At 37.7% G+C, this 17500-nt stretch overlaps 6 protein-coding genes across 6 annotated transcripts; all 6 read left to right on the plus strand.

The window, feature by feature from the left end:
* Positions 1-202: 202 nt before the first annotated feature.
* On the plus strand, positions 203-5920 carry LSM04_007201 (Guanine nucleotide exchange factor; the record flags this gene model as incomplete). The annotated part of the gene is made up of 1 exon (XM_067332892.1): positions 203-5920. The coding sequence occupies one exon, from the start codon at positions 203-205 to the stop codon at positions 5918-5920; it is 5718 nt and encodes a 1905-aa protein (XP_067185805.1).
* A 629-nt stretch (positions 5921-6549) lies between these two features.
* On the plus strand, positions 6550-7080 carry LSM04_000474 (PPM-type phosphatase domain; the record flags this gene model as incomplete). Its single annotated transcript, XM_067332893.1, has 1 exon — positions 6550-7080. One exon carries the CDS (start codon positions 6550-6552, stop codon positions 7078-7080), a length of 531 nt encoding a protein of 176 aa, XP_067185507.1.
* A 964-nt stretch (positions 7081-8044) lies between these two features.
* On the plus strand, positions 8045-9004 carry LSM04_006651 (PPM-type phosphatase domain; the record flags this gene model as incomplete). Its single annotated transcript, XM_067332894.1, has 1 exon — positions 8045-9004. One exon carries the CDS (start codon positions 8045-8047, stop codon positions 9002-9004), a length of 960 nt encoding a protein of 319 aa, XP_067185774.1.
* Positions 9005-11160: 2156 nt separating this feature from the next.
* On the plus strand, positions 11161-12492 carry LSM04_007010 (uncharacterized protein; the record flags this gene model as incomplete). Its single annotated transcript, XM_067332895.1, has 1 exon — positions 11161-12492. One exon carries the CDS (start codon positions 11161-11163, stop codon positions 12490-12492), a length of 1332 nt encoding a protein of 443 aa, XP_067185793.1.
* Positions 12493-12862: 370 nt separating this feature from the next.
* On the plus strand, positions 12863-13852 carry LSM04_004449 (uncharacterized protein; the record flags this gene model as incomplete). The annotated part of the gene is made up of 1 exon (XM_067332896.1): positions 12863-13852. One exon carries the CDS (start codon positions 12863-12865, stop codon positions 13850-13852), a length of 990 nt encoding a protein of 329 aa, XP_067185689.1.
* A 433-nt stretch (positions 13853-14285) lies between these two features.
* On the plus strand, positions 14286-17279 carry LSM04_008224 (uncharacterized protein; the record flags this gene model as incomplete). Its single annotated transcript, XM_067332897.1, has 1 exon — positions 14286-17279. One exon carries the CDS (start codon positions 14286-14288, stop codon positions 17277-17279), a length of 2994 nt encoding a protein of 997 aa, XP_067185849.1.
* Positions 17280-17500: the final 221 nt, after the last annotated feature.

The following is a 17500-nucleotide window of genomic DNA, read 5'->3' on the forward strand; positions in this document are numbered from 1 at the left end:
TGGCGCGATTCTCCTCGTTTCTTTGTTTCTTTTTTTAATGTGTTTTTTTTTTTTTCTTCTGGGAGTTTTAGGGGCGGAATGTGTACCTTGGGTTTGGTTGCTGTTTTTATTTTTAAGAATTTTCTGTGTTTTTGTTTTCTATCTATTTTTCCATTTCTTTTTCGTTTTTTTTTTCCCATTTTGCTGTCCTTCGTAAAGTAGGATGTCTTGGATGTATGCGGATGTAGCTGACGCCTGCGGGAAAGTGCTGAATGGAGAAAAAAGTCCAAAGAGCCGATCTTTGCTTAATCAAGCTGTGAAGGATCTTGAAGGAGTCATTATGACTGTAAGAGGTGGGCAAAAAAAAAAAAAAGATGAAGGAAGTACCAAATCTTCCCAGGGTGAAGAAAAGCCTGCTTTGATGGAATTAGGGGAAGTGGAACTAATTCGTTTAGGATTTGCGTGTCGATTAGCCCTTCTAGGAAACTGTGAGAATAGATTCTCAAGCAAGAGTCTAGTTGCCTCTCTTGAGTTTGCTACTATTCTTCTTAATTCTGGTTTAATCCCAACTAGGGTTATGGTTATGGCACCTGAAGTAAATGTACCAGATATCTCAGCCAGTGGAGCCGGTGATTTTTTCTCAAAAATTTTAGGTAGTGGAAAGGGATCAACGCGTTCTGATACCACAGAGACGATACCAATTAATGAAAAAGTAAATCTTTTTATTACAGTAGTAGAAGGTGTTTTGGCTGTTTCAAGACGTATTCAAAGTAAAGAAGTGAATGAAAAAGTTTTATTTTCCCTGGTTACGGCTCTCCAAGCCTCAGCAGTTCCTATGCGCGGTAGAGCATCATTCTATGAAAAAGCACGTGATAATTGTAGTGATCAGCTTCTTGCCGTTTCTGGCGATCTACTATTACAAATAGTTGAACAGTTATTTGGTATATTAAAGAGAAATCATGTTATTCAACCTTTAATGGAAGAAGTAAAGTCTGCTTTGAATCACATTGCCAAAGCACTATCAAAAGCAGTAGAACACGAAACAATAGAAATGAATGGAGGACCTTTTGTAGGTAGTAAAAAAAGTGAAGGGAATTTTCAAGCTGATGCTGCTAGATTGTTGGAGTATTCTTCTGGACTTACAAAGTCTTCAGTGTTAACTCAATCATCAGCTAACCAACAAGGAAATTCTGTTGGAATCATTAGTTCATCTGGTGAATCATCTGTTGTTTTACTTACTGCATTAGGGCTTAATCTTCATCTAATTGTGAATGGTGGTCCAGTTTTTAGGAACTCAAAAGTTATATTAACATCTTTGAAATCTTCAGTAATTCCTTCTGCTCTGAGTGCTGCGTTATTAAAGGATTTGGATGCGTTTAGATTATCAGTTAATGCTTTACTAACATGCTCAATTACATTTGGACAACTTATGGTAAATGAAACAGAGACAATCTTTCGACATTTGTTTTTCCGAGTTTTAGAGTCTAAAACAAGCTCTTTAACTCAAAAGTCCCTTGTCGTAGAAGCTTTCAGACGTTATATTGAAGAACCACAAAACCTACTTTCTCTTTTTTTGAATTATGACTGTAATGCACGTTCTCAGAGTCTTTATGAACAAATGATAGGATATTTGGTAGCATTATCTATTCCATCTCCTTTAAGGAGCTCTGATTTACATGATCGAAATGATTCTAGTTTTGAGAAAATTATCTTGGATTATTCAATTCCTGAAACTCTTCAAAGAAGTGCCTTGACTACTCTTTTGCTAGTTTCTTATTCAAATCGTCAATGGATTGAAAGGTTTGAGTGTGACCAGAAATCATCATTTCCTCAACCAGAAAATTTTATGGATTCTTCTGTTATTTCTGAATCAATGAATAATACAGATAAAAATGATGAAACTCAAGGGGATGTAGCCCCTTCTATGAGTACAGAAAATGAAAATGATCAATTCATTCAGGCAATTCGTACAAAGGAAGCATTTCGTAAGTTTCTTTACCTTTTGAATGAGACAAGAGATTGTATAGGTGCTATAGATTTCCTGGTAAACGAACCACTCCTTATACCAAGTATTGGTGATAAAAAAACACATATAGCGGAATCTGTACAAAAAAAAGGTGTTAATGACAGTGCTGAGACCTTTCTACATTTTGGTGGTAAATTGAATTATGAAAAACCCCCTTCTGAAGGTGTTGAAGAGATACTAGAGGAGAAGGCTAGTGCAATTGCAGTTTTTTTGAAAGAAAAGGAAGATTATATAGATAAGTTGGTGCTTGGTGATTTGTTTGCTAAAAGTCTTCGTAAACCTAAATTGCGTATGATTTTTGTGAAATGGATTGAGCAACACTCTTTTTCAGGAATGACTCTTGATGTAGCTCTTAGGCTATTTTTAGGAGGATTTAAACTTCTTGGAGAAGCTGAGGTTGTTGACAAGACCATGGAACTTTTTGCAGCACAGTATTGTAAAGAGAATCCTACCGATTTTCGTTCGGCAAACACAGCATTCATTTTATCATTTTCAATATGTATGTTAAATACTGATGCTCATAGCCCCCATGTGAAAAATAAGATGACACTTGATGGTTTTATTCGTAATAATAGAGGTATTGACGAAGGAAATGATGTGGATACTAATTTGTTAAAAGGAATATACGAAAGAATAGTCTCAAGTGAAATTAAACTTCGTCCTTCAAAATATGTGCATAGTACTTTGAATGCTCGTCGTAGTATGGATAGTATTGGAAATAGGAATCGATCAGCTAATAGAATATCTTCAGGTAGACTAGAGTCTTTTCCTATTTTAAAACACTTTGCTCCTGTTGCTAGAGCTATAACTGATACTGTTATGATACCATTAGATGTGGCAGGTAATGTACTTTTTAATACTGTTCAGCGAAAACAAGAGGAAGTTTATCAAGCTGAACTTCGTGCTGCTTTAAAAGATGTTATTGAAGCCCTTGATACTACTGATGCTCTAAACTCAGGTTTTGTTGAAGCTACCAAAATTGAAAATGCAATTCCAATGTGGTCAGTTACTGTTGATTATATAGTTAAAACTCTTGTGTATGCGTTTGAAAATTTTATTGCTCTTGCAGAGACTGTTGTTTCTCCTCAAAATGCTCAAGGAAGTCTTGATATCACACTTGTGTTTCTTGAAAATTGTCAAAATCGTGATTACTTTGATAATCTTCTTCGAGGTGTAGTTAACACAGTTCGCGTATGTTGTGTTCTTGGTAATATTTCTCACGCTGAGGACCTTATTGAGCGATTGTTTATTTTAACTCAACTTGAGAATGTTGTAAAAGTTTCTCAGCAATCAAAGTCTAAGGTTACCTTATCAAATGTGATAACAAGACCAAGAATTGAGTTACTTGCAACATTATTAAACTTATTTTTGCTTAATGGATCTTCACTTACCACAAGGAGTTGGTGTATAGCTTACACTGGGGTATCATTATTAGATTTGATTTCTAATGGTATAGAGGGGATGTGGAAAAGACAACGAAGTAATACATTATTAGCTAAAGGGACCCAACCTCCTCCAGATACATGGTTTGGAAATCTTGAAGTTCCTCCTTCATTTGATAAGAACTGTGTTAAAAGGCGTGCCATGATTTTAGGTACTCTGAGGAGTGTATGCTCTGTAGATGTATGGCTTGATCGTTTATTTGATGCTACAGAATATCCACCACAAACACAAGTTTTTATGTCAAATGCTTTAGCTTCTGTATGTGAAAAAGAGCTGAAATGCTCACGTTCTTTTTCTCTGACTAAATTGTTTGACTTTGTCAAAGTTTGTGCTTCATTTAGTTCAAGAATGCAGTGGAGAGACTTATGGAATAATGCTAGTAAAGTGTTTACTCTAGCTGGTTCAATGCCCTTTGATATTGCTAGTTTGGCTTTGGGAGGACTTCGAATTGTTGCACTTACATATCTTATACGCGAAGAACTTTTGAATTATTCATTTCAGAAAGAAGTACTTATCCCATTTGAAGCTATTCTTATGTTGAATCAAGATGTTAAAATTCGGCAAAAAGTAATTGGGACAATAGCAGAACTTATAGATTTCCGTGCTAGTCATTTGGCGAGTGGATGGAATGTTGTATTTTCTATTTTGAGTCATAGTGCTGTGATTCCTGAGGTAGTCAACCCTGCATGGGATGTTTGTGAAAACATAATTACTTCACATGTTGTCCTTATGAAGGATTGTTTTAGTGATTTAGTTTTTTGTTTAAAGTCATTTGCATGTAATAATGTTGATGAAAGAATTGCATTACTTAGTACTTCATATCTAAAAGCATGTGGACATTGGCTTCAATTTGGATTAGAACCTCCTCCAACCGATGTACGTGATGCCAATACTGTTTCTCAATGGGCAAGTCGATTTAAAGATGCCGATAGTGAAGCAAGTGCATCACAGTTTATGATTGGCATACCACGAGTTACGTTATCATTGGCTCCTATTACTTCAAATCGAAATTTAGAGAAATCTACTGGTCTTAATGTAAAAACAAACTACGATTTGTGGATGTCACTATTAGAAGAAATGTTCCCTATTACTTTAATTCATCCTTCTGTGAGAGTTAGAGCACATGTTATATGCTCTTTATGGTCTCTTATAGGACAATATGCAATCGCTTTCACTACTGACATACAAGATTCTCTCTTTGGGGAAATTCTAAGGCCAGTTATATCTAGTCTTCTTATGCATGTGCCAGTTGAAGAAGAAAAGAACTTTGATTGCGTTGACTACAAGTTACTTACATTTTTAAATATCAAAAGTATGTTTCTTGCCTGCTATAAACATCCTCACCTTTTAAATCTTGCATGTGAAACTTTTACATCAATTTGCACAACTACGCTATCATTACAACATGTTCAAGAAGGACTTGTAGATGTGATTCTACGACTATGTGTAGATCTTAAACCTCAAGGCAGTTATATTCCTCAGAATCATATAGGTGTATCCCGAGAACCATGGATAGAGAGGTTGTGTCATGAATTAACACAAATAGGATATGTTGATGTTATTCACTTTAAGAGAACGACGAGTTGGACTGAATTGCATCAAACACTTGCGGTAACAACATCTACAGTTGATATTGGTGCTAGTATGGGGGGAGAAGCAAAAACTATCGTTATTAATACTGTTATAACTTGTCTTGCAGATGGTGTTATTCCTCAACTTTTCTCTACAACAAATCGTTGTGGGTTGCAGCAAGATTGTTTTCTTTGTTCCAAAGCGATACGTAGAGCATACTTGGTTCTCGCTTTATATTGCTTAGAAGATATAACCGAAAGAGTATTTCCAATAATATTGGCGGGATTTTCATTATCTATATCAAACGTACCTGAACAGTTACTCCTTATACCTTACTTATGTCTGCTGGTCGAATTTATATTTGTTTTGCGTTCAAATTCACCCACAATCAATGAAACTCAAACATTACAGAAGACACTTAGCGTGATGAGTCAGACGATTCGACAATCACGTGATTTTTGTGTACATCATCAGGCAGAGTTGGTTATTGCATCTGAAAATGATAAAACTGAAGGAGATCACTTGCATTCTTCTAAAAAACACAGAGGTCGTACCTTTATCGATATATTCCGTTCTGGAAAGGCACCACTGATGGCTCAAGCAAAGCATTTTTCGCGAACAGTTCCTGAAAGGTTCTTTAATGAATGGGTATATCTTATGCATATCATCGGTTTTAAATTTGCCTTCTCTTATAAAGGCATGATAGCTGAGTCTATCACTGCGTCAACTCTTCATAATCTCATATTGTTGTTTCCCAGTGAGTTGGAAGAAAAATTGGTTATGCCTTTTTTTCTTAGTTCCTGGGAGGAGCTGGACGTGGGGATGAATTTTGTTGAAGGCTCTGTTATTTCATGGGCTCTTGATGTGTTAGAACGAAAAAACAATTTGGTTACTACCTAGCTGAGGATACAAGAGAGAGAGAGAGAGAGAGAGAGAGAGGCAAAGGACAAATTAGTCGGTCCGTATGTTTCCAATGTCTTGCTATTTGAAGTGAGAGAGAAGGAAACGTTAATAAGTCTTCCCTTGAAAAAAAAGTGAGGATAATTGTCCCCACTCAAAGATTTTAATGTGAGTATACGTGGCGTATTTGATGGTTTGGTTTTACTTGGAACGTTGACATTCTCTATTCCTTCAGCTGCTGTTAACCAAGTCTCAGTGGTTACACCTTTCTGTAAATCTTTCTATTACTTCCTTTATTTTTTTTTTTCTTGCAAATGTGGGATACAATGAAAAGTATAGGAAAACCGGTGAAGTGTTACCGAATGATAATAGGGTTTCTCAGGGTGGGGCGACACTGCTAATTTTTTTTGCTGATCACTAGAATGATGTTGGGCATGTTAATCTACCAACTCGAATGATCGGTGGTGTGAATAAGTGGTCCCTAAATTCGCATGGCTTTGTATTTCTCACGATTCTTCTCTCTCTCTCTCTCTCTGTTTTCCTTTGATAATGTCATTGATGTCCAACTTGATTCCTACATTTTCATTCCTAAATACGGAGTGGCATCGGAGCAGGGGTCTCGAAAAACAATGGAAGATCAACATGCGATGGTTGCTGAGACCATTCCCTTCTTTGGTGTGTATGATGGCCATGGTGGCACGCAATGCGCAGAGTTTCTCCGCGACAACTTACACACATTTATTCTTAGTCGACCGGATGTCATGACTAGCCCTGAACAGGCCATACGAGCTGGGATAGCCACAGCTGAAAGAGCATTCCTCACAAAGTGCGCAAACGAAAAGATCGAGTCTGGCAGCACCTGCGCAATCGCTATGATTGTCGATGACACACTAGTGACTGGAAATGTCGGTGATACTGAGATAGTATTGTGTCGTGCAGGGTCTCCTCTATTGTTATCCACGAAACACAGTCTACACTGCAATGAAGCGGGGTGTGTGGGATTGGAGAATTTTAAAAACCTATTACGTCAAGTGCTTTTTGCTAGAACAGATTACAAGAGGTGTTTTCCCTCTTTTTATTTTTTAATAGAACAATATGTTAACGGTTCTAAAGATGTTTTTTTTTTTTTGGTGAAAAATCTTGAAGCAATATCCTTCTAGGTTATATCATTAAACGAAAGAGAGTTTTATTTATCTACTCTATTTTTTTTTATTCGTGAACTTATTGCGGTTTCTTTGAAGATAGGATATTGCGTTGAAAAATAGCGTTTTTTTTTTTTTTTTGTTGTTGTTGCTATCCTTTGATTCCCGTATTACACCTAACACAGAGGTAACTAACGGCAGCACGACCATAAAGTAGTGTTACCACACGAACTTACAACAACCTCTTGTATCATAGAATGATTTTATAAAATTCTGGTTTTTTTTTGATACAGATTTATGATTTCTGGGAAGATATAAGTTAAATTGTGATATCGGATGCATTGAGCAAAAACCTCGTTTCGTTTTTTTCTTTTCCCATTTCTAGCGTTATGGGACAAAACCGAATTGAGCGGTATATTCTGTACATATTTTATTTTCACGTGTTCTAAATTGAAGTACAAGGAGGTAAGTGAGTGTGAGTGTGTGTATCTAGTGCCTGTTGAGGTGAACAAAACTTTGCTTAAAGGACATTTTACAGTTTTGCTGGGTATGGGGTCTCGAAAACTGAGTGTAGATAGGACTTTTTTGTAGGTATTGATGTGAAAAAGTGGAGATAATTAATAATAATAATAATAATAATAATAATAATAATAATAATAATAATAATACACAATGTAGATAAAGGAGAAAAAATGAATTAAGTACCCTAGAGGTATGTGCAATTGCTGAATTTTCGCTTTTTTCATCGATTTTCGCTTATCCATTTTTTTCCCCTTTTCAATTTTTACTTTCTCCATACTTTCTCTGTTTATTTGTTTTTCCTTCATTTGAGTCTGTGTGTTTTGTTTGGAAAGAAAGATAATCGTAGTGTTGCTTTCTGAAAACTGTGGTGCCGCCTGTAGAGGAACACCACAAGGTAATAGTGTGTGTGGCAACAATATTAGTGTTAGTATTAGTGATAGTTCTGAGGAACGTGTCGAGGATGAGCAAAGACAAGAATGACAGAAAAGAGACCGCCACGTCAACTGTGGTGTCTCATCAATCTCCTCGCTTTACGCAGTCTGTGTGGCGTATTTTTGAATACGGAGTGGCATCGGAGCAGGGGTCTCGAAAAACAATGGAAGATCAACATGCGATGGTTGCTGAGACCATTCCCTTCTTTGGTGTGTATGATGGCCATGGTGGCACGCAATGCGCAGAGTTTCTCCGCGACAACTTACACACATTTATTCTTAGTCGACCGGATGTCATGACTAGCCCTGAACAGGCCATACGAGCTGGGATAGCCACAGCTGAAAGAGCATTCCTCACAAAGTGCGCAAACGAAAAGATCGAGTCTGGCAGCACCTGCGCAATTGCTATGATTGTCGATGACACACTAGTGACTGGAAATGTCGGTGATACTGAGATAGTATTGTGTCGTGCAGGGTCTCCTCTATTGTTATCCACGAAACACAGTCTACACTGCAATGAAGCGGAAGAAGAACGTGTGAAGGCGTGTGGCGGCAGGATTATCAGTAACCGTGTGGGTCACCCAAAATTCAATCCACAGGTGCTCAGTTTGGGTATTACTCGTGCTATTGGCGATGCCGGCTTCAAGTTGGATGAGTACACGGATGGAAAACCCTCCGGTGTCATTGCCGATGCAGAAACCCGATCGACAAAGCTGACAGATGAGGATGAGTTTCTTATTATTGGATGCGATGGCCTGTGGGATGTCATGTCTTATGATAGAGTTGTTCAGTTTTGTTCCCAACTTGCTGCGGAGGATGTGCCAGCTCAAGATATTACCGATAGATTATGCCAAGAGGCTTTGCGACAAGGGAGTACCGACAACGTAACATGTGTCTACATCAATATAAAGGCCAAAGGGTCAAATACGAGTGATTGGCGTCCTGAAAGCGCTGCTTCTTCTTCTCGCAAAGAACGCATAGGAACTTAGTGAATGTATTATTTATATATATATCTCTTTTTTTTTGTTTGTTTGTTTGACGTTCTTTATGTTGGTTGTTTTTATATTTGTTTAGTTGCTGTTCTTGTTTTTTTTTTTCCATTATTTTTAACCTTTTAATTTTGTTTTTCTTTCTTCATCGTTTGCATCGTGTTGTCTCCATTCTTCTTCCTGGGTTTCTTTGTTTCCTTCTCCTATTTTTTGTTCTTTCGATGTGTTTTTATTTTATCCCTATTTTCCTCACACGTCTCTATGTATATGACTGAATTTATTACGTGAAAAAAAAGAAGGGGAGGTACATATCTACAAAGTACAAATGGGTGAGGTAAATAAAAAAAAAAACAGATGGAGGGAAACGATCAGAAGGAAGTGTGAATATAACTCTGTGTGTATGTGTACGTGTGTGAATATATATATATATATATATATATATATATGTATATTGTGACATGAAAGCATCTGCTGAGTAAACTGAAGCAAAATAGCAACTGCGAGAGGGGGGAAAAACAAGGACAGCAAAACGGAAATGAGCGATAAGAGCAATATGAAGAGGAAAGGAAAAGCAGGGAAAGTGGGAGATTAAGGGCGTCTAGAAGAACAAAGGAAAGCAAGAAAAAAGAAAACAAGATGAAAAGAATTAGTTAAGCAGAAGGGAAACTAGAGAGCTTGTTACTATTTGCTTTCTTTTTTTTTTTCCACGTTTTGTATATCATTAAAGGGTCTGTGAGAGTTGTTTGGGCTTGTAAGTCTCCTTGTCATTCCGTTGTAGACAATACAGGATGTGATATCGTCGGGAAGGTGAATTTGGCGGCAAATAATAATAATAATAATAATAATAATAATAATAATAATAATAATAATAACTCACTAACTAATAATAATAACAAGAACAAGAACAAAAAAGGCATAAAAGGGTGGTTGTACGGACATTTGGTGCGAAGAAGATGATGAGTTTACGATGTATGACATCCCATTTCTTCCTATCTCTACGCATGGAAGTCCCACAAAGCTTCGCAAGGAAGAAGAAAAAACAAGCATTAAAAAAATGTAAGCAGGAAATATATAATATAGTGAAACATGACAAACTTTGAAGCAAGACTGCAGAAAAAAAATGTGAAAACATAAGAAAAAAAAAATACACTATCACGTCAAATACAGAAATGAAAGCGAGTATGGTGGAGATACAGAGTTAGGTAGAGCGTCAGGAGAATGTTTCTCTTGATTTTATGAGTCTCCACGGGCTGGAAAGAGAGCTAGTTAAGGAAGCTGAAGAATTACATAAATGAAGCGGAGGCAAGAGCAGCGAAGAGAACCGAGTAAAGAAAAAATGACAACCTTTACTCTATTTCTTTGACAGCACAAAATATTATGTTCTTCTCTGCGAAAAAAAAAAGGGAAAAGAAACGATCAACGTAAAAAAGAGTTGTCTGAAGAAAGACCACCACGCTAAGAAGAATAAAAGAGGGACTTAGTAAGACGTACGATTTTGCTTCTCTTTTGTTTTCTCCTGCTCAGTTTTGCGTCTTAACTTCTGGTATGGTTAATTTGTCCCGATCAGGTGCTTTCTTCGTTTTCATTTATTTTTTTCTTCTCTTTTTTCCTTTTTTCCATCTTTTTTTTTTCTCTCTATCTCTCTCACCCATACACGCATATATATATATATATATATATATATATGTGCCTGTATTCATATTCCTTCTTGATCCACTTATCAGTTTATGCTTCTCTAAGGATGGATGAGAGAATTCCAATTTTTGCTGTTGATTCTCTTCTTTTCCTTTTTTTTTTCGTATGCGTTGATGACTTGTGCTTTTGTTGTTGCTAGTTATGGTGATGCTTCACTTTCTTACCTCTTTCTTTGTGAGTCTGCCTTCATTCCGTTGTTTTCTTTTCTTATCTTTATCTTTTTCCTTTTTTTTATTTTTGTGTGTGTATGTATGTATGTATGCTTGAGAAAATATTGACATTTTGTAAGTTGTTTTTTCGTTCTTCTTCTTTTGGTGGAGTGACGGTCTACTTATTATTTTCTCTACTTTCTTGGAAACCCCTCTTTTTTATTTCTTTTCTTTTCCCTTTACTAAGGAACAACAATAGCAGCAACAGCAAAAAAAAAAGAAACGACTAGAACTGAGAAAATAAAAATAATAATGATAACTAATAGCGTTTCCCATGATTCTACAGCTTTGCCAATGACACTAGTGCATACACCTTCGGTTTTGCCTAATAGAAAATCAGCAGGAAGATTAATAAATGGATCATTTGTTTCCGCATCGTCAACTGGTTGTTGCTCATCAAATTTTATGCGTCCTCTCTTTCACTTTACCGCACATGATACAGTAATTATTGCTATGGAACACAACAACCACGGAAAACTACTGGCTATTTCAACTTCAAAAAATGAAGTATTTGTAATGTCAACCCGTAACATACCATTTGAGAATGTTTTATTAACTGAAGAAGAACATTTAAAATGGGACCCTGCAAGTTCTGTTGTCTTAATTGAACACTTACGTTATCCCTGTACCTACCTAGCTTGGGCACCATGGCAGTATGGGATGTATTTGGCCTGTGTTTGTCGAGGAAAACAGGTACGACTCTATCGTCAAGCCCATGGTAATTGGTCTTTAGATGAGGTGTTGACTGTTCAGGATTGCATATCAGTCTCATTTTCTCTTCATTTTACTATGGCGTGCTTATCTGCGAAGGGAAAGGTTACTATCTTTTCACAAGCTACAGCAAATGAAGGCAGTTTTTGGTCCCCTTTAAGTACGTACTCCCAGGAAGGAGGTAACGATACTTTGTCAAGACCATTAAACACTAGAAGTCGAACTATTAAAGGATATACTTGCTTGGGATGGGATGAAACTGGAACTTTGCTTGTAGTAGGTGATGAAGAAGGTGTTTTCCGTGTTTTAAACGTTACTGCTAGTGGAAAATGTATTGGGGATGTAGCATATGCCTCGGAATCTATTCCAGGTCGTGGAAGATGTCTTCGACAGGTTTCATGGTCACCAAGTGCAGGTAGAAGTTTTCTTATACTTGCTGCAGTTTTCTCTTACCAAGTCTCTCTTTTCTTTTTTAAGCGTCCTTCATTGAGCAGCGGCGTACAAACTTCAGCAGGGAACCAACTCATCTTAATGGCAAAGGCAAGTGTTTCCATGGAGGAGGTTACACAACTCTCATGGAACACTAATGGGACGCGTTTCATTACTGCCCACACTGATGGTGCTGTTTCTGTATGGTCAGTTAATGTATCTTATCAGAGAAATCAACAGTTCCCTCTTTCTGATGTCGTACGTAGTGGAGGTGGTACTAGTAGTAATAATAGTGGTGGTGGTGGTGGTGGCAGCAGCGGTGTTAATAACAAAAAAGATAGTGCCACTGGCAATGGTATGCCATGGATAGATGAGGCTTTAACAATAGTAACCTCTATTCGCAAGGTATCAGTGGTTCACCCATATCACGCTGCAAGGCAGTGACAGAGTAGGTCAAGCATAACGACAGTTATATCGTAAGTAATCACAGAAGCAACAACAGAAATGAGTTGCAAGGATTGAGCGTCGAAAAAAAAAAAAAGAAAAGCAACAAGAACGGAAACATATGGTAAATATGGTTTCTTGCATATTTATTTATTTATTTTTTTGTTTGGATATTATATTTTCAAAAGAATTTTTTTACCCTTTTTTAATTTCGACTCTATCTATCTTTTTTTCCACCTTTCTTTCTCTTTCTCTCTCTCTCTCTCCAAATTTATGGACTGTTACTCTGGTTTTATTCTTATTTCTTTTTGTAGACTTATTCCCTCTGTAGGTGAGGGGAAAAAACTTTTTTGAACGTCATTGTGCGGTGATGGGTACAGTGAGACAGGCGAAAAAGAGTGAACATCAAGCAGGAAAGAATAGTAAGCCCAAGAATGGTAGAAAACGGCTACAACCCCCTTTAGGAAATGAGACTGTAGAGTCCCTTAAAGGAGGTGAGAGTATTACTAATACTACTACTACTACCACCCCTATTGCTACTAGTGATCTTGTTACTGGTGTTACATCTGTTATAGCAGAAATTTCTGATTCGGTTTCAAGTTTTGTGAATGATAGTGTTTCTGTGAAAGGTATACAGGGGCCAGATTTTCAAACCGAGAAATCACCTACTTCTGACCCCATTTACAGGATCATGCATGCTTTACCACGATCGGACTTTCTTGAAGTGGTTAAATGTCGTTTTGGTCCCGGTGAGTGTAAGCGAGCTGCATCATATTTTGATGCTTCCTACATGAAAAATCCCTTACGTCATCTTCGCCTTCAAATTGGATGTGATCTTCCTACTGGACTTCATCTCTTTTTTCCAAAATTGTATCACCACCGGAGTACACTACGTTTGCTTGATTTGTCTCGTAATGATATGGCTAAAGATGATGTAGCAGCACTTACTGATTTATTAAATCTTCGTAATAACCAATCATCAAGTGAGGCAGCAACAGTTCTTGAAGTCTTGGATTTAAGTTACAATCGTCGAATCGGTAACCAAGGAGCATTATTTCTTCTTAATGCATTATCTCAGAATAATAAAATTCGTGCCTTGATTTTGAAGGGTATTTCATTGGATGATAGTGGTGCCGTCTGGATTGCTCCATTACTGCGGCAACGTCCTCATCCAGATGTATCAGTTGATACAAATAATGTTACTTTTCAAGAAACATCATCACAAAGACCACCAAATTTCTTTTTAAACTTGAATGAGAATAGGATTGGTGCTGCAGGAACATTGGAATTGGGAAAGGGACTTCCTTTTCATGTGTCTCTTACTTTATGCAAGCAGCGTCCAACATGTAATAAGAGATGAATTACGGCATGACTACTTTGCATGTTTTTCATTTGCTTCTTATCCTTGTTGTCATAGTTGCTCTTAATTCTACATCAATATGACCCTGTTTCTTCGAGAATATTTATTTTTTAAAAATATAAACTCGTACTTTTATCAACTGTATTGACGTTTTAATTTTAAACGTTTGTTCTTTTTTTTTTATGTTTATGTTATTTAACTCTAATTTTTATCTGATTTCCTTTTCCCTTTTCCTTTTCCCTTTTCCTTTTATTTTTTCCTTTTTGGTATTCATAGGGTGTGTACCTGGAACTGACATAATTTGTTTAACACCACCACTCTGTCTCTCTCTGTTTGCAAGAGGTAAATAGATAGATAGAGAGAGAGAGAGATAGAAAGAAACAAAAAAGAGCGAAAGAAAGACAAGTAAAAAAAATCCGCACCCTTGTTTGCAATGACTGATGCTGTTCAGCTGTTTGACGATGCCACCGATGTATCCCATTCTTCCGCGGTATTAGTCCTCAACACACTCGTAGAGGAGGGACGAATCATTGAAGAACGTGCGGAGTATCTTAGGCAAAAGTTCAAGGAACTCCACAACCGTGTACTGGCTGTCTACAAGCGTGATAACTTTCTTCTAAAACGGGCTCGACAGCTGCGGAAGGAGCTCGACACGGAGAAGGAGCGCATCACGGCCCGTGGGACGGTGGCGGTGGAGGACGATGTGGAGATCCAGCGCCTCAAGAAGGTCCTCATGGAGGCGGAGAGTGAACTCTCCGAGGCGCAGGAGCGGGAGAGTATTCTGCAGGTGGAGGCCCTTGAGTTTGACCGCAAGAAGCAGACAATGCTGCTCGAGCGGGAAGACGCCCTCGCCGCGGAGGAGGCGCGACTGCGGCCCCGCATGGAGGCCCTTCAGGCGGAGATGAATGCCATGGGGAAGGAAATTGAAGAGATGACGACTGAGCTGCAGACCATTGGGGCAAGGCGGGATGAAATACTCGCACAGGAAACAGAATGTAAAGAAAAATTGCGAAATTGGAATGAAATTATGGCAGATGCTACAAAACAGTTAACAAATGTTGAAAAAGCACCGGAACGGGCTATGAAACAAAGAGAAATTGTTGAGAAGAGCTATCAAGCGGCACAGCTTGAGGTAAATGCTCTAGATGAAAAATTACAAGTTCAAATGGATATTATAGCAAAATTAGAACTTAAAAAAAATAATCGAAGTACAGATTATACACAAGCTCAGGCTAACTTGCGAAAATTAAAAGCTCAAATTGATTCTAAGCGTGTCACAATTGATACATTAAATACTTCATTGGAGATGGAACTAGAAGCTCGTCAGGGATATCAGCAGCGTATTGCACAACTAGAACATCTTATTAAAACCACTCATATAGCCAGAGAAACAGAAGTAGGAAATGTAGAAAATGTACATCGTGAAATGGAGAAAATTAGTGCGGCATATACAGAATTAAAACATACCGTTGCTGATATTTTAAAAGAGCAACAAGAGATTAAAGAAAATATAGGTGCAGTAAATAAAAATATAGAACGTCTTCAAGCTGTTCGTAAGCGAAATGCACAACGACTTGAAGATGGAGAGCGGGTAATGGAACTTCGAACACGCGCTTTCATGAGAGAGCAAAGTCGTGAACAAGGTTTTATTGCGAAAGCTGAGGCCGTTCGAGAAGATATTATGGCATTAAAAAGTGAGATTAGTGGAAGGGCACTACAGGAGGAAATTAAACGACGTGAAACAGCAGCCCTAGTACTTCGAAGGCAAGAACTTAACCGTGATTGTGCAAGAGAGAATAGTCGTATCAAAATGGGAAAAGATGAACTACGAATGAAAGAGATGCATGTAAATGAAGTCCGTAAACGACGAGATGAGTTAGAACATCGTTTGAATTCTATTACTGAAATGTTTCAGAATATAAAACGTGAACGTAGTCACAAGGCAGCTCAAATTCAAGCTATTACACAAAAGATGACAGAGATGTCTGAAAAGAAAACAATCCTTGAGAATGAATTAGCTGTATTATGCCGTGAATCTGCATTAAAAGAGACAGAATTAACAAGAAAAAAACGACAAGTTCAAGAACTTCGTCAAATATGTAAAAATCTTCGTATGGATAAGAATAGACAACGAAAGAATTTAGAAAAAGTTTCAGATGAAGAACGAAATATTAAAAATGAAGTGCGGCGCGTAAATGAACAAATTGCTTCCCTTGAAGAAGATATGGAAGATGTGAAAAATACCTATAGTGAAGTTATTGAGGGTCGGAACTATGCTGGAGTACAACTTCTTGATCGAAATGATGAACTTTGTGTATTATATGCTCGAGTAAATGCACAAGAAAAAGCTATTCGTGACGGGGTTCTTATGGACAATGCTCGTCGTGATGAAATAAGTGCTTTACAAATTAAGCTTGCTGATCTTCGCCGTGAAGTGGATGTGGTTCAGAAAACTGTTCCTAAAGTAAAAGAGCTGGAAGCACAGTTGGAGAATCTAATAGATGAAATTGACGATGAACGATGGAAAATTGAAGTACTTGAAAATGATCTGACTAATCCAAAAAATCCTTACCGATGGAGAGTTATTACGAGAAAAACAGCAGGTAGAGAGTTTCCTACTGAAGTGGAAGGAAAAGAGGGTGATGATACTGCTGCTACAACTATTCCAGGAGTTTCTACAGTAGCAAGGAGTGGAGTAGAAGGACCTTCAGATGAGTTTCTTCACTTGCAAAAACGTTGTTTAGAACTTGAAGAAAGGGTAAATACTATTAATGAACGAATTCGTGAAAAAGATCTTATTTTGGAAGAAGTAACAGAACTTACGTCACGAGTTACTGAGCAAGCAAAAGGTGGACGTGAATTTACATTAGCACTTGCTAAACAAGTAAATTCTCACCATAGTAGTATTCGGGCTAAAACTCGACAGATGATGGCAACTGTCTCTGAGCTCTCTGTTTTTCAGGCTTCTGCTATTCAGTTGAAACAAGATGTACAACGATTAGAATGTTTAGTAGAAGAAGCTGAACGTAATATGCAGCAAGGTGAAGCACCTTTTGCTGAAGCGGAAGAGCGATATCTACGAGAAATAGAAAGTAAACGTCGATATGCCGATATTTTAAGACACCGAAGGGAAAAAGAGGCCGAGGCTACAGCAGCATCAAAAGCGTTAATAACGACTGCAGAACAACGACCAAATGCTTATATTCCTGATGACGGACTGAGTATTCCTAAGCCATTTGGTGCCCTTCTGCCATTTAAACCCACACCAATGGCACAATCATCACGATTTTACAGAAGTCAAGTAGAACACTATCAGGCAAAGGAAATGCAAGCCCGAGCTATGGGCGGTAGTCTTTCGGTAGATCAGGTATCTAGTGGAAGGAAAAAGACCAATGTAAAGTCTAACCACCTTTCTGTAACGCGATGATTTCTTTAGAGAGAAAGAGTGTGCGAAGAGAAGCGAAAAAAAAGGATAGAAATGCTTAAACACTTCTTCTCCCCTCTTGATTTTTTTTTCTTGGTGGGAGGGGGATAATTCTTGCGGAACAGCTATTCGCTAAGAGCAAACTACATGTAATATGAGACAATGGAGGGCATTGGGTTCCCTACCTTTCGTGACGATGTACACCAGTGAGGCTGAAAGCCTTT

Source organism: Trypanosoma melophagium (genome assembly GCF_022059095.1).
Source record: "Trypanosoma melophagium isolate St. Kilda chromosome Unknown ctg9segment0, whole genome shotgun sequence".
Taxonomy (NCBI): domain Eukaryota; phylum Euglenozoa; class Kinetoplastea; order Trypanosomatida; family Trypanosomatidae; genus Trypanosoma; species Trypanosoma melophagium.